Source organism: Stylophora pistillata, chromosome 6 (genome assembly GCF_964205215.1).
Source record: "Stylophora pistillata chromosome 6, jaStyPist1.2, whole genome shotgun sequence".
Taxonomy (NCBI): domain Eukaryota; kingdom Metazoa; phylum Cnidaria; class Anthozoa; order Scleractinia; family Pocilloporidae; genus Stylophora; species Stylophora pistillata.
Window position 1 is genome coordinate 22,211,727 of NC_142524.1, and position 25,806 is coordinate 22,237,532.

The 25,806-nt window shown below is 39.6% G+C and overlaps 2 protein-coding genes and 1 pseudogene across 3 annotated transcripts; 1 reads left to right on the forward strand and 2 right to left on the reverse strand.

The window, feature by feature from the left end:
• Nucleotides 1–1,060: 1,060 nt before the first annotated feature.
• Nucleotides 1,061–16,560, reverse strand: LOC148728814 (veficolin-1-like). Of its 2 annotated transcripts, none has more exons than XM_088725552.1 (2): nucleotides 15,572–16,560; nucleotides 1,061–6,292 (listed from the first exon to the last, which is right to left on the reverse strand). In XM_088725552.1, exons 1-2 carry the CDS (start codon nucleotides 15,705–15,707, stop codon nucleotides 6,105–6,107), a joined length of 324 nt encoding a protein of 107 aa, XP_088581678.1. In that variant the 5' UTR covers nucleotides 15,708–16,560; the 3' UTR covers nucleotides 1,061–6,104. The 2 variants fall into 2 exon arrangements, 1 of the variants encoding a protein (XP_088581678.1); XR_015988862.1 differs by lacking the exon at nucleotides 1,061–6,292 and adding an exon at nucleotides 11,058–15,003.
• Nucleotides 16,561–16,569: 9 nt separating this feature from the next.
• LOC148728815 (uncharacterized) lies at nucleotides 16,570–21,833 on the forward strand. Its single transcript, XM_088725038.1, has 3 exons — nucleotides 16,570–16,639; nucleotides 17,066–18,633; nucleotides 21,699–21,833. Exons 1-3 carry the CDS (start codon nucleotides 16,570–16,572, stop codon nucleotides 21,831–21,833), a joined length of 1,773 nt encoding a protein of 590 aa, XP_088581164.1.
• A 1,697-nt stretch (nucleotides 21,834–23,530) lies between these two features.
• LOC148728816 (uncharacterized) lies at nucleotides 23,531–25,806 on the reverse strand (annotated as a pseudogene).

A 25,806-nucleotide genomic window follows, 5' to 3' on the forward strand; every position in this document is an offset into this window, starting at 1 on the left:
GTCTTTCTTTTATGCATTACATTATCGACGGCGAACTCAGACTTGACTCTGATGATGACTTCCGCACAGGTTGTCGAAACGTCAGTCACTACCACCGACAACAGTCCTTCTCAGGACTACACTCACCCGGACGATCAGAGTACACCTTCACACGAACTTAGACTCATTCAAAATCGCTAAAAAGAAACATTTTTGAGGTAAAAGGACAACTATACACCACAGGTAAAGTAGTTCAACGTTTATTTATCCATGATTTATGTACATAGTCAGCAATATATCACTATAGATGAGGTAAACGGTAAATCTGGTACATTCACTATAAAACAACGGTCTGCTACACAAACAGATTGTATGGGCCCCCTGTGTGATGATAACATAGGCATACACAGTGCGAGTTGCACCATTAAAGAAACAGCATATCGATTGATTGAACTTATGCTTGAGCTTCTTTCACTGCAGTTCCCGCTTGTGAACCACTTTCCAACGTCGATACAGCTCCAGGAATACCAAACAAGCCTCAAACAAGTCACTTTACGAGCAGTTGGCCGTGAGCGACACTTCAAAATCGGACTATCGGCGAGCAGCCACTCGAGTCGTTTGAGCTCGTGGTTGAAATTACCAAAAGATCAGCTTTTCAAATGTAAAATTTATATCTAAATAAAGTTTCCCATTTGGTAAGTGTTGGGATTCCAGTGAAATAAACTATCACAAGGTAGTTGGAATCTTAACGTTTAATAGAACGAACAACTTACAGTGCAAGCGAATCCTAGCACGAGGTAAGACTGACTTGATTGGCTAACTCGAGTCACATGACAACAAGCGATTGCGTGACAATAACGTTACCGTAAGCAAGGTGTTTCAGTGGCCTCACGGTAAAAAGCAATGCGGTGGTTGACAATCTCGGGGTGGCGACGTAGGTGGTTCAAACCCGCCGTCCTCATGTATATTTTTTGTTTTAACTTCCTGTCTTTGTTTTCTTTTTTTTCTTTTTCGGACACAATAACCATTTTCCCGGATGTATACATTTAAAAATAGAAGTATTGATGCCATAAATGAAATATACGCTGCAAGAGATAAAAGTGTATTCGGAGATTGGGCAAACTTTAATTAATTCACAAATGAAAAACGTTTACTTTTTTACTCTTTCAAGATTATCATTGGCTTCTTTTTCACTCCAACACTATTCTTAGCAACAAAGGTCACCATTTCGTTTGTTTATCACTCGCCAAAAACTATCAAATGCATTCAAAAGCCTAAAATAGAAAAAAATTTACAGGAATCGACCAATCGAGCGAGCGAGCGCCATTCATCACATCATACCTACAACTCGCTCTTGCGCACGCGCAATTCACGAGTTAAAACCGGCAAAGCTCAACCGGCAAACGTGAAAGAAATGGCAGGAAATCGTGATCACAAGGTCACTCTTGCCGTTCACGACTCACGTAAACGTGGTGCTAAATCTTTCTAATGTCCCCGAAGTTCGCCATACTGCATTTAATTTGGCACCACAGTTATACACATCATACGCAAGCGAGAGTCATTTTTTAGGCTGGGTGGGTGGTGGTAGGACACTGAGTAACTGATGTTTTTAGTTTTGTAAAGAAAAAGCGCATTGACCTTCTAAAGAACGAAAATATAGCTCTGATAGATGCAAGCATATCCCAGTGTTGTGATCTGATTGATGCGAGATACATAATTTGTATATGTAGTAACCTAAGGCTGTGATCTTATCGGTTCAAGCGTTATACTGTAAATATTTGTTTTACCCAATGCTGCGATCTTACTGGCGCGAGCTATATGCCAAAGTATTTTTTAACCTCAACGATGTAAATTTATTGGTGCGAACTACACGCTATAAAAATTTGTTTTACCCCAGTGCTGTGATCTTATTGTTGCAAGCTACATGCTGGAAATATTCGTTTTACCCTAATGCTGACCTTATTGCTATGAGCTACACGGCGCAAATAATTGTATTACCCAAAAGTAGTGATCTTATTAGTGCGAGATACAAGCTGACAGCTGCCGATTTTTGTTTTAACCCACGTGCTGTGATCTTACTAGTGCGAGCAACATACCGCTAATATTTGTTTTACCCCAATGCAGTGATCGTATTAGTGCAAGCCACATGTTGCGAATATTCCGGCGTTTTACCACAATGCTAGGATCTTATTGGTGCGACCTACAAACCACTCTATACACTAACTTTTCAATTCTTTTTTTATGTAAAAAAAGATAACTAGAAAAGGTCTGAGTTTTATGGAAATTGGTTGCCTCTGACTGTTGTTATTTCTGAAACAGACGTTTCGGCTAATGCTCAAGCCTTCATCAGTGAAGTGAAAAACCAAGATCGTTTTCATATGCTATTTAAAGTTCAATAATATACATGAAAAAACTTCTCAGTTTTGATTGGTTGAGATGAATGTAGTTTTCAGTCAATTCAGTGCAGCAGAGAGTTAATTGAGTGCAGAAGAGGGTTAATTCGGTGCAAAGAAAGAAACAAGCCAGACATTCTGATTGATCCAAGTGATTAGTCAATGTCAATGTCAAGGTCAATGTTAAGGTCATTGTCACTTGCAGGCTTTGAATAAATTATTTTTGCACGTGATGCGCGCGCTTTTCTTCTGCGTAGTTATGAGTAGGTACCTCGTAATGTTTCATGTATATTATTAATAGATAATTACATGATTTTCTCGAGCAATTGGAATAAATAAGCACTTGTAAATTTTTTTTAAAGACCACAAATTGCACTCGCCCTACGGGCTCATGCAATTTGTTAGTCTTTGAAAAAATTTACGCGTGCTTATTTATTCCAAATTGCAGTCAAAATCATGTGATTACCTATACAAAAAACGTGACGCGATGCTTGCGCGCGTAACTATGTATTTGATGCTCGCGCGGGGTCTTAAGGTGGCTCGTACCAGTTTCCTCGCGCGGGGAACAGGTCACTCTTGCGTGACGCGCGCGAGAGAAACGTGCGAAAGAAGCGCGAGATCAAAAGATGAAAATTCAAAACAAAGATGGCGGCGCGTGGAATTTTTTTACTTTTGTGAGAATTTTACCTAAGAGCTTGTATTTGATGTGTTGAGCGGCCACTGTGAATGCAGGAGATAGAAACTAAGATAACGAAGGCGAGTTTCGGAGAAGTAAAGGTTGCTTCACTTCACATTTAAAAGAAATATTCAACCGATATGAAATCTTGCGACGGCGAAAAAAGAAGAACTCAAGTGAAGGATATTCTACCCGAAGTGGAAGAAGACTTTGAAACTTGAAGGAAAATAATGAGATCTAGCCAGAAGTCATGTGTAGGATTTTTAAGATGAGCTCGGGAGGCTATCTTTGACGGCTGTTTACTGATTTTCTTAGCAGTAAACTTCTGTAAACATCAGATCGTAGGTGCTCGCGCGAGCACACGCAATTGTCAGCGGTAGCTAAAACAGATCACGAGCCAATGTCGATCTTATAGAATCCAGATTTTTAAATGCGCGAGAACGCGCGTGGAAATTGCTAAACTCACGAAAGCCATTGCATGAAAACAAGTCCGGTGACCCCTTCTTTTTATTGTTCCAATATGATAATAACGTCGAAAGGAATCATCAGAAAAAAAAAACTAGAAATTTCTACGGAAGGAAGTTTGTCATGTGTGAAAATTGCCCTTTTTATAGATTTTCTGAAATTACGCTCCGTAGAATTCTTTAAAGTCTTTGTGCACTTTCCTTTTCAAGTGCCAAAAGCAATCACTGAAAAAATCAGAGGGTCACCGGGTTAGTTTTCGAATTATTTAAGCCACAAGCTAAAAAATGCGTCTGAAGAAGCCTATGAAAGCGTTGCCATGGAAACTGCTAGTGACGAAATGACACTTATTTTTGGATAACCAATGATTATGTAATTCAACCCCGTAAAAGTGTTCAACTGGCCTTGGTCAGTCTTTCTGTTGTATTCTTTCAAAGTTACAAACCATCAAAAAGATGAAAACCGGTACGAGCCACCTTAATAGGCTTCTGGAATTACGATATATACATACGCTACTTGACCACTCCCCATGGGGGCTTTTCAGAGCCAATTCCCACCCATCCCACCCCAGGGGAGGACATCCACTACACAGCAATCTCGTGCGAGGGAAATTAACGTCTTCTACCCCTAACCGTGCTAGAGACGGGGACTACGGTGTATTTGTCCCTATCCGAGAAGACTAGAATAAGGTAGCAAATTCTCTTCACTTATAGTAAGACCACGAGTATCGGTCCGGCTGGGACTCGAATCCTCGACTTCCCGCACAACACAATCCAGCACTCTAAGCAATTGAGCTAACCGGGAGGCGGTTAGCTCAACTGGCTAGCTCAATACGATGTGGTCGTTCCCAGCATTCGGATCCAAAGTAGAGTGCTAGGCTTCACTATACTTTTTCCATTTTTAAACAAAAAGGTCTGTTGCGTAACAAATGGTCAGATCTAAAGAAATCTGTAAAATCAGCTGAATGAGAGAAATCTGTAAAACCTCCGAACATGGCAAATTAACCGCCAAAAATGTGTAAAATATAGCCTAATGTCAGCCAAGACAAGGATTAAAATCGTTTAAGCGGCGCAAAAACTCATTTCCATATCTATAGTTTGTTTCATCGTCGATTTCTGTTAAGAAGACGTTAACGAACTTGTGCGCGCGCGCCTCGCGAGCGCGTGCTTTGGGATTACGTAGGTTAAGGTTGCTGAACACAGTTTTCGCACGCGCTTTTGCTGATGCAATTCAGCGTGCGCACAAGGATTGCAAAAAAACAAAAATGCCGTCAATAGAGCGGTCATTTTATTTACTCAACTCGTATCCGCACTATCTGGGCTATTTTTCTCTATAGTTGGCGCAACGTATTGAGGGCTTTAATTTTTTATTACAAAGACATGTTAGAAAAGTTATCGGTGCAAAGAACCCAGCAATTCTCAGCTTTTTCGTCTTTACCGAAAGAACCCAGTTAAATGCAGCGTATGCGTAGTAAGTAAAAAAATTGCGATTGAATGGAAATTTGCTCTCTCGGAAATATGCCTATTTCTTGAAAAGCACTCATTAGAATTTCACAAAATTTGGCAAGAAAATACTTTAGAAAGTAAGTAACTGGAGTATTGAAAAGAATTCATTTTTAACAAAGGAGGTTCCAGATAATCGAGTGATTATCTGGAAGGGACAATTAAAGATCTCTCTGGTAAATTGTTAGCAAAATGGTGTTAACTTGTGAGTATCGTTTCAAGCTCGTTGCATGCAAATTATAAAGAAAATCTAATGACTTGATTTTCTACAAATAAACAAAACCGATTTAAAAGGCCTGTTTATATTTATTCATGTCGGCATGGCAACGACACATAGGTCAGTTTAACTATCAAAAAGCCAAGGTTTGTGTTGTTAACTTGCTTGCTGCCAGTTTTGGCGACCGAGAGATCAAGGGTTTTAGAGAAAATGGTTAAAGAAACACAGGTATCAAAAACTGTGTTCAACCACCTTAATAATATCGTAAGCAAATCACGCGGACCTTTCTATTTTTGACGTGTGCAATTTTGTTAGAGAAGAGTTGAAAGTTTTTCAGTTTTTCGAGTGGCGGTTTGTTTAACGGTCGTTGCCGTTTACCGTGAGTTTACAGTTTTCCGCTTTGGAATAAACGTGTTTGTTTTTGATTTTCCGTTTCAAAACTTTCAAGCCTTTTTCCTTCCAATTGAGTGTTCTCTTTCACGTTTTCTCTTTGTTTGTGAGGGTTGGTACAAAGGTGTATTTTTGATAAAAGATGGAACGAAAACGAGAAAAGACCACCTTGATCATTTATCACTTCATTTCCTTATTCACATATTTTCGCCTTTGCCCCATCCCGAAGATATATGTACAGAAGACGAAATAAGGAGTTTGAGGACCAAAACTTTACCAAGTAGGGGGAGGTAGGGGATAACGTTTTACCTGAATAGCTCTTCATGCTCAACTGATACTTCTTGCCATCGTTTGCCACTTGAAACATATAGTACTCGGCGTAAGCAGTATTGCCATCAACTTCTTCCAGGTCGACTCGAAGCTTATTCGAGGATTTTGTTAATAGGTGTATGTTATCCATTCCGAGCCAAATCTCGTCATCAGGGTTACTCAGACCAGTCGCGGTTAAAATCAACAGAGCCATCAAGTCTCTTTTGGATCACTGTCCATCCCCCTCCTGCAGTTTCAAGGTCACAAAACACTTTAAAGCCAGGTCCAGAATCATCCGGGTTGATTGTGTAAATACCGCTAGCTGTTTCACCAAATTCATAGAGCTCGGCACAGTCCTCAGGCACTAATGACGAAAAACGAACGAGTAGTTTCAAGACGAAGACCTGATACTGAAGGAGTCTCTCATTCGCTCCGCATTGAGATACCGTATTCCCTCAAATAATCGTCCACTCTTTATCAAGCACCCTATCGCGAATAAGCGCCCACCTCAGTACTGGGTCAATCAAACGCCCCTCTTAAAGAGGCACCTTCCTCTTGCCTGATATTCGTAAATGGTAGGGTTACAAGTTATTTACAACCACTAAAGCTTCAAAAAAAGAGGAATCAGTACAAAGGAACAGTTTCTTTCCCTTTCAAGATATTTCTATCTTCATACAGAGTTCCTTCATGTGCGTTATCCTTTCTTTCAATATTTTTCCTTTCGCTTGAGTAACTTAGTAAATGGTAAATGAGCACCATCCCATTCTCCATAAAGCGCGCGCTTGTCTTTTACGTGCATGGGCTAGAGAGTAGAAAACCTTTTCAAATTCATTTGATAACAGTCGTGAAAGAGTAGCTTTCGCACTATTTTTTAAGTACTGCTTTATTAAAAAAAAAAAAAATACTGTTTTAACATGGTACGGAGGTTGACGATAAAACGATTATTTGAAGTGCCTTCTTGTTTAATATAGAATACCAATCGGTTCCTGTCTTATTAAAAAAGTATTTCAAAACAATGTTTTGGCTAAAAGCCAAAATGTATGATTTGATTTGAAAGAAAACTAAAAAGAAACTAGGAAGTCAAACTCAAAAGGTATCATTGGTAAGTTTCAAGGTAGCAGCCTCACAACGCCTCGCGGTTCTTTAACCTTGCTGTTTTATGACGCTTTAAAAAGTCATTGATAATAAACAAAGAACACTTGCTTTTTAATGCTCATCAGCGAAAATACTTACAAACAAACAGATACAGATGGAGAATTATCAAGATCACAACAGAACTTGACTGCTATGTAGAGTCTCAATACTTGTTTCATTTGAAAAGGTCAAACTAAACGATCTCGTTGTTAATATTATTATTAATATTATTATTATTATTATCATTATCATTATTGGAGATCATAGGCTATCGCTTGAAATGGAAGAAGGTGCTAAAGAAGGAAGAATTCTCCCAATCAGCTATTGCAGGAAGTGCCGTAGCCTTTAGACAATGTAGCTAATGAAATTTCTCGAACAAAGGCGACACGGAAGTAATTCATGAGAGTAATATGGAAAGAGGAGAGCTGGCAGCTGGGAAAATACCCAGTTGTAAGCATGATTTTTTGGCTGAAAAGTAATCTTAGACAATCCTTAATGTTTTCTTTACCCACCACATTACCGTCTGAACGACAAATGCTAGCTACATTGCTATATGTGCTTTGTGTCTGTAATTTTTTTTCTCACTACCTGGTACATGTAAGCATCAATTTGTTTAACAAGGTGTCTCGTTTATATGAGGTCTTTATTACAAGTATTTTTAGCTTATAACATGTTGTCACAGACAAACCTTACACAGGAAACTAGTTTGCAAACAAGTCACAATTATTGATTTTGCATTAATGTAACAGCTGTAGTTTCACCTTAGTTTAGCTGTGTTTGTTATTGAGCAAGAAAATTGTGTGCTAGATTTTGTAATTGAAGAAAGGCAAAAAAACGAGTGCAAAGTTAATTACAGCAATCAATTCAAACCTGTTATGAAATTAAAAAACAATACATAGTATATCACATTGAATACCTTGGTGAAAGTGATTCATCCTTCTTTAAAAAGCCATCGTCAGTAGCAACCTCAGCACAACAAACATTAGTTAGAATAACTATTTGGGCATGGTTGTCCTTTCCCACTGTCCACTTCTTCAACAACAATTGATCATTGTCAGTGGCTGTTTGTATGTCCCCCATGGTCTACCTATCCACCCAAGATTTCACTGTGGTATTGTGCCCCCCCCCCCCACCAAGGTGTAATCTTCCATGGATAACGATAATCATTTTACTTTGAGCAATGGAATACATCAAAAAGTTCAATCCAAACATGAAGGGACTCATGAAGCTAACAGGTTTAACAAAACTGCGCATGTGGTCAAAGGCAGTAATCCTTTTGGCTGGTTTAGTTGTGCTGCCACTCAGTCCATTAACAGCAATATTGAGCATTAAGTTTCTTGATGAAAGCCATTTTTCTAGAGTTAAACTCGGCAGATTTCAAATGTTTTTGCATCTAAGTTCGATGTCATAATCATCTTTAGTCAATTTTTCATCAAGAAGATAGAGATTTTGTGTTATTTTGCTGAAAATACTACACGAAAGCCGTAAAACTCTTGAAAAACAGCTCATCTTTCAAACAGGCAGTCTAAATCCCACAGGTATCAACGAACGCTTTTCATTCCACTAATTTATTCGTGTCTTTCTCGTTACCATGTTCCCACCAATCGCGTAGCTCTACTTTCTGCGTTTAAAAGCACACACAACCCGCAATTCCTCTATTCGCTCCGACGAAGGGCTAACGCTCGAAACGTCAGCTTTTATAATTCTAATGGTGGCCAATTTACCATTTCAACCTTGTTGATATATTGAAATTATTTCGTTACCCCCACCGACGCAGCTCCAAACAGTTTCTTTAGAAACTATCAGCCTTTCTTATTTTCATGCTAGTTGAGGTCCACTTTCAGTGTCACTTTTAAACAACAACAAACATATGAAACATATGTGTGAACTGCGGTTATGAGACGTATATGAGAACGATCCTTCGCAGTAAAGCACTATTTGAGCAATAGTGAAAATCAGACCTGAAAAAAATTTCAGGCCTGTACGGGATTCGAACCACTGACCTCTGCGATACTAGTGCAGCGCTCTACCAATTGAGCTAACAAGCCAACTGGGAGCAGGCCATCAAATTAATTCGATATAAACCCGTAGATGATAAATCAAACAACAACAAACATATGAAACATATGTGTGAACTGCGGTTATGAGACGTATATGAGAACGATCCTTCGCAGTAAAGCACTATTTGAGCAATAGTGAAAATCAGACCTGAAAAAAATTTTAGGCCTGTACGGGATTCGAACCACTGACCTCTGCGATACTAGTGCAGCGCTCTACCAATTGAGCTAACAAGCCAACTGGGAGCAGGCCATCAAATTAATTCGATATAAACCCGTAGATGATAAATCAAACAACAACAAACATATGAAACATATGTGTGAACTGCGGTTATGTTTGTTGTTGTTTGATTTATCATCTACGGGTTTATATCGAATTAATTTGATGGCCTGCTCCCAGTTGGCTTGTTAGCTCAATTGGTAGAGCGCTGCACTAGTATCGCAGAGGTCAGTGGTTCGAATCCCGTACAGGCCTGAAATTTTTTTCAGGTCTGATTTTCACTATTGCTCAAATAGTGCTTTACTGCGAAGGATCGTTCTCATATAAGTGTCACTTTTATTTTCAAGTCACTCTGCCTTCCTCTTTTCTGGTCTTCCTCTTGGATCTCCTGCACACTCAATTTACATTTTATTCACTACATGGGTCCCATGCAAATAGAAATTGCCAAAAACACAGGAACATGACTGGCACACCAGATGTCGGTGAATGTTCACACCGAAAGAGAGGAATTCATTCGCCAATAATCTCTTTTCCTTTCCAGTTTCAGTCTTAATTTTCAGTGGCTTGGCACAAAAACAACACAAAGGAGTCACCGAAATATTTGAATTAACAAAGAAACATTTCCACAGAAAGTTTGAAGCAGAATACAGTGACTTATTGCAATTTGAAGATCTGGACAATAATATCGGTCAGCTTTTTGTTTTACCCAAAAATCTTTCCCACACAAAACTGGCTAAAGAAATAGTAATATCATTTCTGCAATCAACAAATAGGAATATAATTTCACCTAAAATCAACGAAATTCAGCAAGCTGGCCTGCACACCCATGATGCAGGTATTTTAAACAGTAAAAAAAGAAATGCTATGATCACCAAAACCTTCTCAACTATATGAGAGTGCAATCAATCTTCCAGTAGAACTAGATGCTTCTCTATACTTTCTTAACTGACAAAATAGTTGTACCAAGGAGGAAGATGAGAAAGAGATGCCTAATGACAAATGTTCTCAGGCGTGAGGAAGATGAAAACACCAAAAAGGAATCACCCATTTAACTGTAGAGATATACTTGAAGCAGTTATGAAGTCATTGCTCCTCCAACCACATTGCAAGAATCTTTCGTGGCATTCACTGCCACTGAACAACAAGAAACTTCTGGCAAATTGGTTGGTCAAGATCAAACGGGAAAACACGCCCGTAAGTAAAAAATCCTTTTATGCAGTGAAAATTTTGAAAAGGAAGGCTTTTCCAAGTCATATCTGGCCGGAAAGTAAGTCTTAAATCAGACTCAGTTCTGACAATATTCAGTTTCTCCGAACAGAAAACCAAAAGGAAAGCTCCAAAGGAAAGACGCTCGATTGATGATGACTTTCCGGCCAGCATATGACTTAGAAAAGCATTCTCTTTTTTTATCACAAAACACTTCAAAGTCAGGTCCAGTACCATCTGGATTGATTGTTGAAACACCGCTTGCTATTTTACCAGATTTGTACAGCTCGGCACAGTTCTTATGCACTGACAAAAAATAATATAAAAGTAATAATACAAATAATGATAATAATAATAGTAATAATAATAACATGATGCGCGAGCTGGTGGGAGGCAGAAGCACAGACGTACTGCGTACGTCTGTGCTTCTGCCTCCCACGTCATCCCTCCCAAGATGCAGAGGGCAGTGCTCTCGGGCACGCTGAATATTGCCCGGACTTCCAAGTTGGCAGTTTGACTTTCTGTTAGAAGGAGGACCGTAGACACAACGGAAAAGCTTTTTAGGATTATTTAATGTACATTTATTTTTTTACTCCATGGCTCACAGGTTACGGTTTTCGCCCTGTGCTGCCTGATTAGAATGTAGCATTCAGTTGATTTCTCTGCGACATCATAATAATAATAATAATAATAATAATAATAATAATAATATCAAAGTATGCAGCTGAGCTGGGTCTCCAGCTATGATTAAATTATCCTAACCCAACTGTCATCGATCGAGGCAAAGAAGTACAGTCCAAACAGGGGAAGCCAGTGATCAACAAGTCCCGGCAGCAGGAGATAAAATTAAATGTCTGAGGTGAGATGGCTAGAGAAATTTGTCATGAAAAGATGGGACGACGAAAAAGTTGATCTTGAAAAATATTTTGCGTGGCTTTCTTCATTGAAGAATGCCCCCACACACACCGTAGCAAGAATACAAGAGCTTTACCAGCAGCCTCTGACTACCAATTCAAGGTATACTAAAACCAAAAGATAAGTTCGCAAGTCACTGATGAAATTTGCCGTTTATGCGGAAAGTTCACAGAGAACGTACAGCACATTCTATCTGGCTGCAGCGCTTTGGCGCAAACCAAGTACTAACAGAGACATAACAATGCTCTTAAGATCCTATACATCAAAGTCCTGAGATCCTTGAACCTCATCAGTAAAGTGGAGTCATGGTTCTCAATAGCTGAACCAGAGCCAGTGTACAACAATGAACGTGCTACCGCCTACTGGGACGTCGCCTTATATGCAGACACGACATTGGTGAAAGCCAACAGAATCCATGTCACAATTATTGACGAATTAAACAAGAAAGTTGTAGTAATCGAGATGAGCTGCATGGCTGGAATAAAGAGGGGCGAAAGACATTAAAAAGACCACAAAGTGTCGTCAACTACGATTAGAGCTCACAAGCAGATACCCTGGGTACAATATCATTCATTACAATATAATCATAGATGTCTTTGGTCGTTGCTCAACAGAGGTGGAGCAGAATATCAAAGAACTGGTGGGAGACAAGAGCGAATCTATCTTGGGACAGATGCAGAAGGCCATCCTGACAAGTTCAATTCATATTGCAAGAACATTTAAGCTGAGTCACTAGATATTACGTATGAACAAGTGGAATTGATTCCCATAGATTAACATTACTGAACATTAAGACATTCAAAGTATTTTACAAATTCTTTTAATTATTTTTACTCATTTATATTTCTACTTAACAATTATTCGCCGAAGGCGAGGTGGATGCCGTCGAATAATCCCCAAGAGAAAGTCGAGGGGATTATTCGGCAATATTCACCGAACCTGAGGCGAATAATTGTTTTAGTTTAATTTCAGAGCTGAACAACAGAGAAATTTCTAAAATCATAAATTTTAGTAACATTTATTGACATTTGATTTTAACATTTAATGCAAACCGCGTGGAGCGATTTATATAGCGTCATATAAGGAACATTTGATTTTAACATTTTATACAAACCGCGTGGAGCGGTTTATATCGCGTCATATAAGGAACCGCCCGCCCAATCAGATTGCTGGAAAGTCTTTGCTCAGCTCTTAAATTATACTAATGTGGAATATTCCTTGCTTCGCGTATCCACTACTGAAAACAGTGTAGTCAGAATTTACGTTCATAATTTACATTTTGGCATCCCTCAGTAAAAGGAGATAGCGACTTGAAGCTTTGAAGAACGTAAGCATAACGGCGTGTTTAGCTTACCAGAGCCCTAGATTTAGATGGGGTCACGCAAAACACATCACAGTTTTCCTTGAGCTGTGTTCTCCCTAATGAAGACGTCCAAATTCGTTGTAAAAGTAGCTGTGCGTAGTTGTACTATACAATTTGACAAAGTAGAATGTAATTTTATTTGATAGAAGAGAGATTAATCCGGTTTGACGCGAGGATTAGCTCGGGTATTTGTTTGGGGACATTATCTTTGATTATCTATTCCGAGAAGCGGAAAGTGGTTCACGGTAGTTTCGATAGAAAGTCGTCTCGGTGCAAGTCGTTTCGATACAAGTCCTTTCGATACAATTCGAAGTCGATTCGTTACACATGTAAAGTCATGAAGGGAGGATTCTTCGTGATTAGTACTGTACTGGTTGTCCACATCAGGCTGGAATTCTGTGGGGTTCTCAATTGGGATACTATACGCATCAGGCTGGTATTCACCGGGGTCAACGAAGGTAAGCTCTGAAGCTCCCAGTTCCAGGTAGCTGGAAGGATCGGCGCAGGAGCCTGGATGCAAGCACATTGCGCATTGCCAGTCAATTTCTTTTCCATCTCGAACAGCTGCTCGGTAAACTTCTTGTAATTAAAGTAAAAATCTAAATTAGGATAAAGTAAATAAGTAAAGGTCTATATGTGTCAAAGTATATAAGCGGCAACCTCAAATAGCAATAATATGAGTAATAGTGTTGAAAACTTACCGGTTTTGTAGATTCGATGATTCCAGCGGAAACATCCATCACATTGAATGGCCTGCTGTTTTGGCCGAATAGGTTTATCGCATACAATGCAGTTCAAAATCTGCGCAGACGCCATCGTGATAAGTCGTGATAACTTGTAAAAACTCGAGAACTGTTGTTAACAGTCGTGATCGTATGATCAGATGATCATTCTTTAGGTCCCAGTGTGTTTCATACACTGATATCAGTTAGTTTAAAGCGTTTGGATTGGTTCATTCGATGTCATTAGAACGATAGGGTAAAAATTAGCGAGTTTTTTTTAACCAATTAGTTTACGCGTCTATTGATAGGATAATTTACAAATCCGCCTGTCCACAAGTCAGAATAACTACCGTTTCCTCACAGATCCGTTGCATCACCGACTTACACGACATTATTGAGAGTATTTGTGTTTCTTGATCGTGGACATAATATGTGCTGGAGTTATAGAAGTCTCAAATGTATTTATATACATCTCTGTTCTCGATAAATAAACTTCACCAACACTTGGTCTCGTTTGCATGTTCTCCTTGCGTAGGAGGCTTAGGTACATGTGAAGGTTCGCGGAGGTATGCACTTGTTTATTTACAACGGAGGTTTGTGCTCGTTCTGTTTAGTATGTCTTTGAAGGTTCGTTTGGTCATTTACATATAGTATAGTATTCTATATCGAAAGGACTTCATGATGATGATGATGATGATGATGATGATGATGATGATGATGATAATAGAGTAGAACACTAAAAGCACATTCAACCAGATCTCATCCTGAAACAAGTTTCATGTTACATGCTATTTGCCTTGTGTCCCGTGTGCCTTTTGGATATAGTTTCTTAGCCAAGGGGAAGGTAAGTCTATAAGTCGTGGATACGGCATTGCGTTAAAATGGGTTTTGAAGATAACTAAATTCCTTTGTACCAAGAAATACACTTTTACATTTGAACATAGGCAGCCAATGAGTAACTCTCGGATCGAGTTGACACTACTTTGAATTACTTTGAACTGCTTGGGTGATATTCGGTGAATGTTCAGAATTGACATCTTGGCTATCTATCAGTGCAAAACTGCAGACTGCAAACCACAGACCGGGTACAAAATGTAGACTGTAGGCTGCAGACCGAGAATTTTAAAAACTGTTTTTTCGTAGGATACGTAACATCATCTAACAACTTGTCGAGTGTTAAGCAATCGCTTTTCCACAATCATCTTTCGCGATCATTTCTACTATTACGGAATATTCCTTTCCCGTTTCCTCGCTTATTTTGTTTAAGCTTACGATTCATTCATACTTTTGATGATATGAGTGCTTATATGTTCCCTTATAAGTTTAATCAAAGTTTTGCTCAAAGCTTTGTTGGTAAGATTTACTCGTTAAAGGCTCATGATCACCATTTATAAACCTCCTGTGTGCCTGGAGGATCGACAACCAAATGTCTCAGTCTTCACTCAACTGATAACAACCCTGACAATTAGAAATCGAAACAATACAAAAATTATTTTTTTGAGTTTCTGACCATTCACTCATGCAGATCATTAAAGCCCCAATTTATGCGCCTAAAAGTTGAAGAAATAACCCATGAATACCTGACTTCTGAAACTTTGAATCTTCAGAGTATTTATGAAAAGACAAAGGAAACATTGTGGCAGTTTCAGACTCAACGAAACTGAACTATTCTCTTCGCTTCGTAGTTAATTTGCTAGAGCCGCAATGTTGTTTACCCGTTTCAGACCATGGGACCTATCTAGGACGTATAAAGATAAAAGGTTGAGTGGTATCCCGTCGATATATCGATTTGTTTACATCTGAATGAGTGAAACATTTGCATATTCTGACCCGTGAGGGTATTAGAAACCATCAAATAAAAGTACATTCTACCTTGTCAAAATGTATAGCTACGCATAGTAACTTTTACAACGAGTTTGAACGTCTTCATTCAAACTGGACTCCATTATGATGCTTATCATAATGATTGATTGCAGTCTACTGATGGAACAAGCGATAAGTAAATTTGTAATTCCACTTTACCTACCTAACAGTCTTCTAAGTCTACCGAACTCTCCAACCATATTAGTCTCCAGGCTTTCAAAGCGGGCTTCTAGGGATTTTAAGGCGAGAAAATGATACAGGGCCCCTAAACCTACAATGGCAACCACAACCGCGATCATGATGTTAGTGAAGCATTTACTTCCAATACAGCTGTTCAGCAATCTCCTTAAGAATCTGGATCTCTGACCATTAGTAATTTGGTTCTCACGGCACTTTCTTCAGTATCAGTCATTGTGCAAAGCGAAAGTGTAAGGCCCAGTTCAAACGTCGTACTTCAGCCAACTAGAATCGAATTCAACGATAGACTGAATTGATTCAGACGCGGAACTTATTCGGCCGAAACCAGTCAACGAATAAAATAAAAAGGTTAGGTCAGCTGTTTAGCCTTCAATTGTAAACATGGCAGACACCGGCAGCAATCTGCGAGAGCCTTTCTTCCGCTCAACATGCTAGAAAACAGTGCAGAAAGAAAATAAAGAATGCAAACCGTCCTAGTCTATTTTGTAGCCAGAAGAAGACAAGTGATAACTCTATGTGCAATCACTCTCCTTTTAGTCTTCCCTAATCGTCTCTCTGTCGGTTCTTCGGGCATTGTGTAGTTGTCGTCTGCGTTAGTAACGTCCTTTCCCGTCTCTTTTACACACGTCTCGCAAAAGGCGACGCTTTTACCCGCGACCCATCCATGGTAATCTTCCTCTTCTTCAAAACATCATCTACACAGGTCAGCATCGTTTCGCTCGGCCCGCCAAGCCGCCATTTTTCTTCTGCAACACTCCTTTGAGCACGTTCACATGTAAAAACTGCGTGGAAAATAGACTACAATGGTTTATGTATTTTATTCGGCTCCTGTGAATTACAGCGTCTGAATCGAAGCTGGTCTACAGCCGTTCTCTCCGGCTGAGCCAGGTGGGATTAATTGACTGAGCCGATAAAGAAGGTGAAAAACCTGAATTTTCAAGCGCTAGCCCTTCGTCAGAGCGAATGGAGGAATTGTGGGTTGTTGTAAGGGTTTACATGCAGAAAGTAGAGCTACGCTATTGGAGGGAACATGGTGACGAGAAAAAGACGAATAGATTAGTAGAATGAAAACCGTTCGTTGATACCTATAGGGTTAAGAGTGCCGATTTGAAAGATAAACTTTTGTTTAAGAGTTTTGCGGCTTTCCGAGCTGCCTAAATGTAAGGGAAGTCGATTGTATATTTTTTTGCAATAAGTGCAAGTTGTGCAATAGATGGCGTTGGCGGAGGTGCACGTGAAGTGATCAGTGATTTTAATTAATCGTTTGGGTCTCGATATTTTCTTCGCGTTGGAATGAAAGGACAAATTTTGCATCGAGTGCGAACGCATGTAGAAGTGCCGGGTTGGTCAGTAGTTTGAAATGAACTTCTTGTTCAGAAGAACCAAAAATGTGGGAACGTTTTAGGGTGGCACTGTCAAAATACAATAAATCTTCAATCTTCATTATGTCTACTTCAAGCCCTTGGTATTTTTAAGTACCGAGGATGTCGCGCTGGAAAGGCTGATATTTCTTCTTCACGCCGGGGTTGTAGATCATTAAATATTCAACTTGTCACCTCTAATGGTGTCAATCCGTCCGTTTTGAAGCCTCTGAGATCATTGCTGTCATCGAGTCTTTCTTCAAATAATCTTCGCTTTGCAATCTGTAATGCTCGCTCTATCAGGAACAAAGTGGAAACAATCATTGACCATGCTGTTGGCAATGATATCGGTATCTGTATTTTTACTGAAACTTGGTTAAACGATTTAGATTCTGTCTGCATTGCTGATCTTTCTCGTTATGGCTATTTATTCAAGAGTTTTCCATGGCAATCAAATCGATCTGGCGGTGGTGCAGGCATTTTATTCCGCGACTCTTTTGATGCCACACTTCTGGACGGGAAGGAACATAATTCTTTTGAATTTTCCGAATGGATTTTGAAGACAACAAATCGCTCTATCCGTATTGTTGCTGTTTACCGCCCTCCCAACTCTTCTGCGTCGGTATTTCTTGATGAGTTTTCGTCGTATCTTGAAAACATTGTCATGTGTCCTGAACCTCTTATTATCGCTGGGGATTTCAACTTTCACATGGATTTGGTGCATAGCAATTGTGCTATAAGATTTAAAGAGTTGCTGGAAACCTTCAGCCTCTCACAACACGTAACGATGTCCACGCATATTTCTGGGCATATTTTGGACCTTATCATCACTCGATCCACCAGTGACTTAATTTTGGGTCCCATTAACGTCACTTTACCCATCTCGGATCATTTTTTTGTTGAGTGTTTTATTCGCTTCCCAAGTTCATCAATCTCTACCAAGTCTGTGTCATATCGCAGGTTAAAGAACATCGACATTGATGCATTTAAATCGGACATCACCTCGTCTGTACTTTGCAGTGACACACACTGGAGCAACCTTGGCGATTTATCCAAGCAGTACTCCTCGACTTTAACAGAAATCCTGGATAAACATGCTCCCATAAAGACAAAAACTCTTGTTACTCGTGCAAAGATCCCTTGGTTTAACGCTGATGTTCTCCAGTTTAAACGTATTCGTCGCAAGGCTGAGCGGAAAGCTCTTAAAAGTGGTCTTTCTTCAGATTGGCTTGCTTATCGTAAAATCTGTAATAGATATTCTGCTCTTCTCAGGTCTACTCGAGCTTCTTATTACTCAGATTTAATTGGTCAGTGCGCTGGTGACTCCGGGAAGTTGTTCAAATTGGTTTCATTCCTTTGTAAGGATCCTAATGTTAATGATCTACCACCTCATGATGACCCAGTTCTACTTGCGAATAAATTTGGGGAATTCTTTGTTAAAAAAATTGAACTCAGCAAAGATTCCATCAGTGATATTGAAGTTAATCCTCCTTATTCTGATACTGCTGCTCCAGCTGTAGAACTTGACAGTTTTTCACCGTTATCAGTGGAAGATGTTTGCAATATAATCAGTACATCGTCTAATGCCTCATGCTCCCTGGATCCAATCCCTACATGGCTTGTGAAGTCTTGTCTTGACGTCCTTGCGCCCTCCATTACTCGCATGGTAAATTTGTCTATTCGCCACGCCTATGTTCCCGATGATTGGAAAACTGCAATTGTGAAACCTCTATTAAAGAAACCCGGTCTAGAGTTAACTTATAAAAACTTCCGTCCGGTAAGCAATCTAACATTCATCTCCAAGATCGTCGAAAAGGCGGTTCTTTCTCAATTGTTTAAGCACTGTGAGTACAATGCTCCTCTGCCGAAGTTACAATCAGGGTTTAGAAGATTTCACTCTACCGAAACTGCCTTGCTTAAGGTTCAAAGTGATATTCTTATGTCAATGGACCATCAGGAAATTACGCTTCTTGTGCTACTGGATCTAAGCGCTGCTTTTGATACAATCGATCATCAGATTCTCCTTAATGTTCTTGAAAGCGATTTTGGAATCATTGGCTCTGCCCATAAATGGTTTGCGTCTTATCTGTCTGGCCGAAAACAACGTGTTCTCATAAATGATCGAACATCAGATGATTTTCATTTGAACTGCGGTGTCCCACAAGGCAGCTGTATGGGTCCTATTTTATTCATATTATACATATCTCGACTATATCACGTGATCGCTAACCATCTCCCCTCTGCTCACGGATATGCCGATGATACACAACTTTATCTGTCGTTTAGACCCAATGACATATCTTCGCAAGACCACGCCATAGCTGCTCTTGAAGCCTGCATTTCGGATGTCCGCTCATGGTTGATTTATAATCGCCTGTTAATTAACGATTCTAAAACCGAATTCTTAGTTGTTGGTTCCCGCCATCAATTATCAAAAATCGCAATTGATTCCATCACAGTCGGTAATTCTACCATTCAGCCTCTCAACAGTGTTCGAAGCCTGGGTTCCTGGTTTGACTCCAATATGTCCATGTCCATTCACATTGGTAAGATCTGCAGCAAAGCTTTTCATGGATTGTATAACATTCGCCAAATTAGGAAATTCCTCAGTCCTGAGTCCACGAAGACTCTTGTTCACGCATTTGTGACTTCGTATTTAGACTATTGCAACTCTCTTTTATTTGGCGTACCCAAGTACCAGACAGAGCGTCTTCAGAAGGTGCTTAACGCCGCTGCTCGACTAATTTTTAGGATTCCCAAGTTTCACCATATCTCGTCCGCCTTATATAATCTTCACTGGCTTCCTGTGGCTTATCGCGTCCATTTTAAGTTGTTACTTTTAATTTATAAAGCTTTAAATAACCAAGGCCCACTATACATAAAAGAATATCTGCAGCCACACAGTGTCAAGGGTCATCAGCTACGTTCCTGCGATCAGGGTCTCCTTAAGGTCCCAAGAACTAACTTTAAGACCTTTGATGATCGTGCCTTTGCCCGTTCTGGACCTTTTTTGTGGAACGAACTGCCGCTTGAAATTCGAAACAGTCCAAGTGTAACGATTTTTAAGTCAAAGCTTAAGACACATCTATTCAAGCTGGCTTACAGTTTGTTTTGATATTTTGTCGTTTATCATTTTAATATTTGTAGTTAATAATGTTGTAAAGCGCTTTAGAATATTTTATAATTTTAGCGCTTTAGAAATGTAAATTATTATTATTATTATTATAAATATCGACCGAAACTCGAAGAAAACTGCGAAGTTCGAGGAACATATAATCCCCAAGGGCAAATATACGAGCATATTTTCCCGAAAAATAGAGGCTACTGTGTTTATTGTCCTTCAAATATCTTATAACGAGTGTGAAAAAAAAATGTTTACGAACAGCTTATTTTTTTGCCGTGTGGGATCAATGGTTTTCTTTTAAAGTGTTCAAATTTAGCAACAAGCAAATATTCTCTTCTTCTGTAGCAACCATTAACACTCTCTCTTCTTGAATCAAATTTTAAACGAAGACTTATCGTGGTGGAAGTAAGGTTCGAAAATTGGGGAATATTACTGGTTGATATCCTCGGATATCTCCCAATTTGAGCTGGGAGGATATTCGGTCACGTGAAGCGTTTAGATCAGTCGTACACGAGCAAAAATGTTTGATGGATCATAACTGGCGACAGATAACAAAAGATTTTCTCAAGTCTACGAATGATAAGTCCACTAATATAAGCGTAATCATGTAAAATTTAACTGAAGATGGGAGAACGTTTAGCTGTTGTTACAGAAGTTGAGATAAACTTGTTCGTCCATTAAGTCGTACTATGCATATAACACTGAAAAGTGAACATTCCATGTAGGAAACGATGAGCTGTTTATAAACATTTCACCTCCTCGTTGCAGAAATATTTGATGAATGATAATGAAAGAATCAGTAGTTCCCATTTTTCGCTTACGTATTTGTCCGCGGGAATTACTTTCTCTCTCTCAGCTTACAGTTTTCCGAGAGCGATATTGGTGGAAAACTGTTCGCACCACGGAAAATTAATATCCGAGCATATTTTCGTGTCAAGTGGAGGCTATTGTTACTATGCAGTGATCAATTTTCTTTAACTCTTTTTTCACATGAGCACAGAAATTTCCCGTATGTGCTCTCTATGGGAAACAGGGGGCGGTGAATGATGCTCAGTGACCAAGTGAAAATTCCGGAGAATTTGCATGGAGCAAGACATTTGCATTTCAATGGTCTTCATCCTAATCACACGACAAAAGCTTTCAATTTTTTTCCAGCTGACGGTTTTGGAAGTTTAGATGCTTCCGTTGTGGATTTGAGGAGAATCAATAGACCTTATTCCAAAATGGCCGCCAACCGGTATAAGCTGGGGCGAGTGGCGCCAAAACGAGGTCATAAGGGCCAGCCAAGATTGCTTGTCCCGTAAACAAACTGCCGCAAGACTGCTGTGTTCCGAATTGCACGAAAAAGGTTTATCGGGAGGAAGACTTAAAGATATCTTTCCACAAATTTCCGAAGAATAAAGACCTATTAGCTGATCAGATTTTCAGAGTACACTCGCTGGCAAAAGGACACTTCATCCTACCGCTTTTCCTTCCATTTTTCGTGGAACAAAGATTCTCCTAAGGGGCGAAAACCACCAAAACCCCGGTATGTAGTCTCTAAAGTGGGGCCTCAGGTTGCCAACGAAGAACTCGAGGTAAATAGTATAATCTTAAATGTTGAAAAGGTTGCCGACGAAAAGCTCGAAGTAAATACATGTAATACTAGCTTAAACGTTGACGAGGTATACGAAGTCCTTGAGGTCGATTGTACCTTTCAAGAGTGTAAACCTTCGCAAGAAGAAAGCGTGTCTGAACTGTGAAGACAAGTTGTGGAGTTGATAAATAAACTTGACGAACAAAAGGAGAAAATAACTGCCCTGGAGATAGAACTGAATGAAGTATAATGAGTTGGAGAAGAGATCTTTTTCCTTAGATCGGCTTAGAAACTGTAAGTCTTTGGGGTTCTACACTGGATTCGCTAGTGACGAAATATTTGATGCGTTGTACAACTTCTGTGACCCTGGTGAGAATGGCGAAAATATTCGTTATTGGCACTCATCATGCACAGGCCAGGATACAACTGGTCTTAGTGAAAATGATTAATACATGGAAACATTTCCAAAGCCTGGAAGACCAAGGTCACTGCATCCAAAGGAGTAACTTTTAATTACTTCGTGTAGATTAAGACAAGGTTTTGCAGAGGAACGTCTTGCTCATCTCTATGGAATATCTCAAGCTACAATAAGCAGGATAATAATAACCTGGGTCAACCTTTTATATTTAAGGCTAAAGGATGTACCCATATGGCCCTCTATAGAAAAGGTAAACAAACACATGCCAGAGCAGTTTAAAGAGAGGTATCCCTCTACTAGATTAATAATACAAATGAATAAAGGCTGATAGTTTCTGAAGAAACTGTTTGGGGCTGCGTCGATGGGGTAACGAAATAATTTGAATATATCAGCAAAGTTGAAATGGTAAATTGGCCACCGTTACGATTATAAAAGCTGACGTTTCGAGTGTTAGCCCTTCGTCGGAGCGAATAGGGAAATTGTGGTTGTGCGTGCTTTTAAAGGTAGAAAAGGAGCTACGTGATTGGTGGGAACATGGCAACGAGAAAAACACGAATAAATTAGTGGAATGAAAAGCGTTCGTTGATACCTGTGGGAATAATAATAGACTGCACCAAGGTTAAATGCCAAATGCCTTGCAGCCCTCGTTTGAATAGTGAACTTTTTAGTATCTATAAAAATAACACCACTCTGAAAGCCATTGTTGGAATAACCCGGGGTGGGGCACTCTCATTTGTGAGCCAGCTTTACACTGGACACATCTCAGACAGGGAAATTGTTCTACGCAGTGGTATTTTAGATAAAAAAATTTGAGAATGGAGATTCAGTAACGGCAGACAAGGGATTTACAGTGCAGGACCTGCTCCCTCCAGGCGTTGGGCTGAAAATTCCTCCATTCTCAGGATCTCAGGGACAGATGAGCCCAGAAGATGTTGTCAAAACGCAATAAATTGCCTCTCCGAGGGTCCATGTTGAAAGAGCTATCAGTAGAACAAAAAACTTTCGCATCTGGGATGGAATTGTCCCACTGAACTTATTTGGTGTGGTTAACCAAATGTGGATAGTATGTGCTGTACTAGGTAATTTACAAAAGCATATCATCAGTGTGTAAGTAGTAGGCCAATGCAAATTCCATCGGTAGACCTAGGAGCTAAAGGGGAAACCTTGTAAGGTTACTATGAAATTCAATCTGCTGGAGAATAAAATTACGAACATCACCTGGTATATTAAAGGCAACCATATTCATTCACATGTATAAGTTTTACAGTATAACACTATTACACATTTTTGTTCTTTGTATTCTTTTTTTAAAATGACACACCAGAATGGGGCGTAGTCGTTAGGTTGTTCACAAAATATGCATGATTGACTCACACGATAATTTATGAAGTTAAGTTAAAATTTAGGTTGAATAAGCAATCAGAGTTCAAAATTAGATCCAGAGTTCAACCTGTGTGATGTAGTTCAGTTCTAGATCCTGGAGTTTGTTGCTGTCCACCATATTTCCTTTTTGCTGCAGCTGGCATAAAGTAATGAAAATAGGTGTGTTCCAGTATTGCTCTGCGTTTCTTCCAGAGCTATTCATCAGAGTGAATCCTTTCAATGCTAAGCCCCCTGCTCGTGTACACAACAAAGTCGCACCATTTAGCACCGGTGAGGGCCATTTGGCCCTGGACTTGATCATAGTAAACATGGTCCTTTTTTAGTTTGGGTATCCCATCTTTAATTTCTAGATAAAAGTTAGGGTCACTACAGGCTTGTGCTGGAGAAACACTGAAATTTGAACTTGGACATTTTACTTCCATTAGACCATACTGATCTTCAGGACATGAAATATCAACAACTTTCCCATCAGGGGTGCATCCAAGGAAAAACAGTTTTGGTGATACAAAGAATCCAGATCTTTCCACTTTTACTGGGTGTCCAATTCCATACATGTGTTTTTTGTAATCTCGTAATGCAACAGCCTCATATTTAATACCATGATCAGTACTTGCTGACCTGAATAGTTTAGCATCCAGCATGTCACCACAAAGCTTCTCATGGCTTCTTTATGATACCTTTCCAAAATTTGAGACTGTAAATCTATACCTGCGTTCCTCAGTCCAAGCATTACAATTATGCTGATCCCTGGTATTTTCTTCTATCTTATTTGCATCATGCATTGTAACCTTAAGTTCATCTAGTAGTTAATTCTGTAGTATATCCAGATCATCAGGCAGATCCAACACAAAGTCATCATTCAAATCATCCAGTGGCAGTGAAGGATAAGAACGTTGGGAATTTGATGCTCTTGAAGCTTGTTGACTTGGAGCTAAGTTACATGTAACTTTAAAGTTAAACTCCTGAAATGCAAGTTGGTAAGATCCAAATAACCCGGTACGACTTTCCCCGAACCTGGTGTCAACAGGGTCATTAGTGTTCAGTTCACAAGTTTGTACCAAACCCAGAATTGGATCTATTTTTTGAACAGCCTCCAAAAAATCATTGAATTTTGATTTCCTATAAACTTTTCTTGCCTCATAAAGCAGACTTGTGATACCACAGCTTTTGTGTTCACCCTCTACTTGTGTTTGGAAACAGAAACCTCCATAATAGGGTAGGAGGTAATACCTTCGACTCGGGGCTGATGCCACCTCTGCAAGTTAGAGGTGCATGCTGCAGAACAGTTTTCGTCTTCCCCATGTTGTAGTTCTGTGACACTTTTACAGTTATAAAGAGTGTAATTGCATCTCTTTAGCATTAACGCTAAAACGTGATTGCAAAAACCAGATTTCCCGGCAGCACACGAGGGGCAACAATTTGCATAAACAACCTCTCCAGAAATCAAGCATAAAGCAAGAATTAAATTGTGAAGGCTTTCGTTCCTCTTAAAGCTATGAAAGCATTGTCAACGATAATAAAATTACTGCTCATCAAAGTTTGTGTGAATATCGTGTAAATGTTCGTCTTCAATGTAGGTTTTAGCCTTTTTAAAGCCTGTGGGAACAGAATGATGTGCATGTTTATCCTCACCGATATGCTTCCCAGACTTTCCAATATGTCTGTCCATCTCTGCCTTTGTAAAAAGAGGCGCCTTTTCAAGGGATGATCCCCAGCACTCCGATGGAATTTTCTGTTTCCACTGTGTCCCAGGTGACGGTGTTGATGAGCTTGCTATAACACTTGAGTCGTCCGCCGTTCTGTGGGAATTCACACCCATACGGTAAAGGTTCCCTTTCGTGTAGATCATCGCGGGATCTGGATCGACAATATCATGATCTAACCTTCTGCTTACATATTCCTCTAAACTGAAATAAAAGAATCCAAATCATAACTCTACATAACGCACACGGCAAACGATCCTAAATATTCAATACGTCTTACCTTTTTACTAGCTGGGCTTTAGTTGACAGACCTTTGCACTAGTCGCCGCGACATCGCAACCAAAACTGCAATTCGGAGTTCTTCAGTGTTGAGGGTTTTCTTCTAGCAAGCGAACTTCCCGGAATATCTTCTTCGGTTAGTAAACAGGGTCTATATAAAGCATTTGCCATATTTTCTCTTCCTGACCGGAAAGGTACGTTACTAAATGATGCGTTTGATGATAACTTCTCAGTCAAAACTGTAAAATTTCTTAGGTTTCGCCCTCATGACCTCGTTTTCGTGCAACTTGCCCCAGCTTTTACCGGTTGGCGGCCATTTTGGAAAAAAGGTCTCGCCCCTGACAAAGTATCATTCT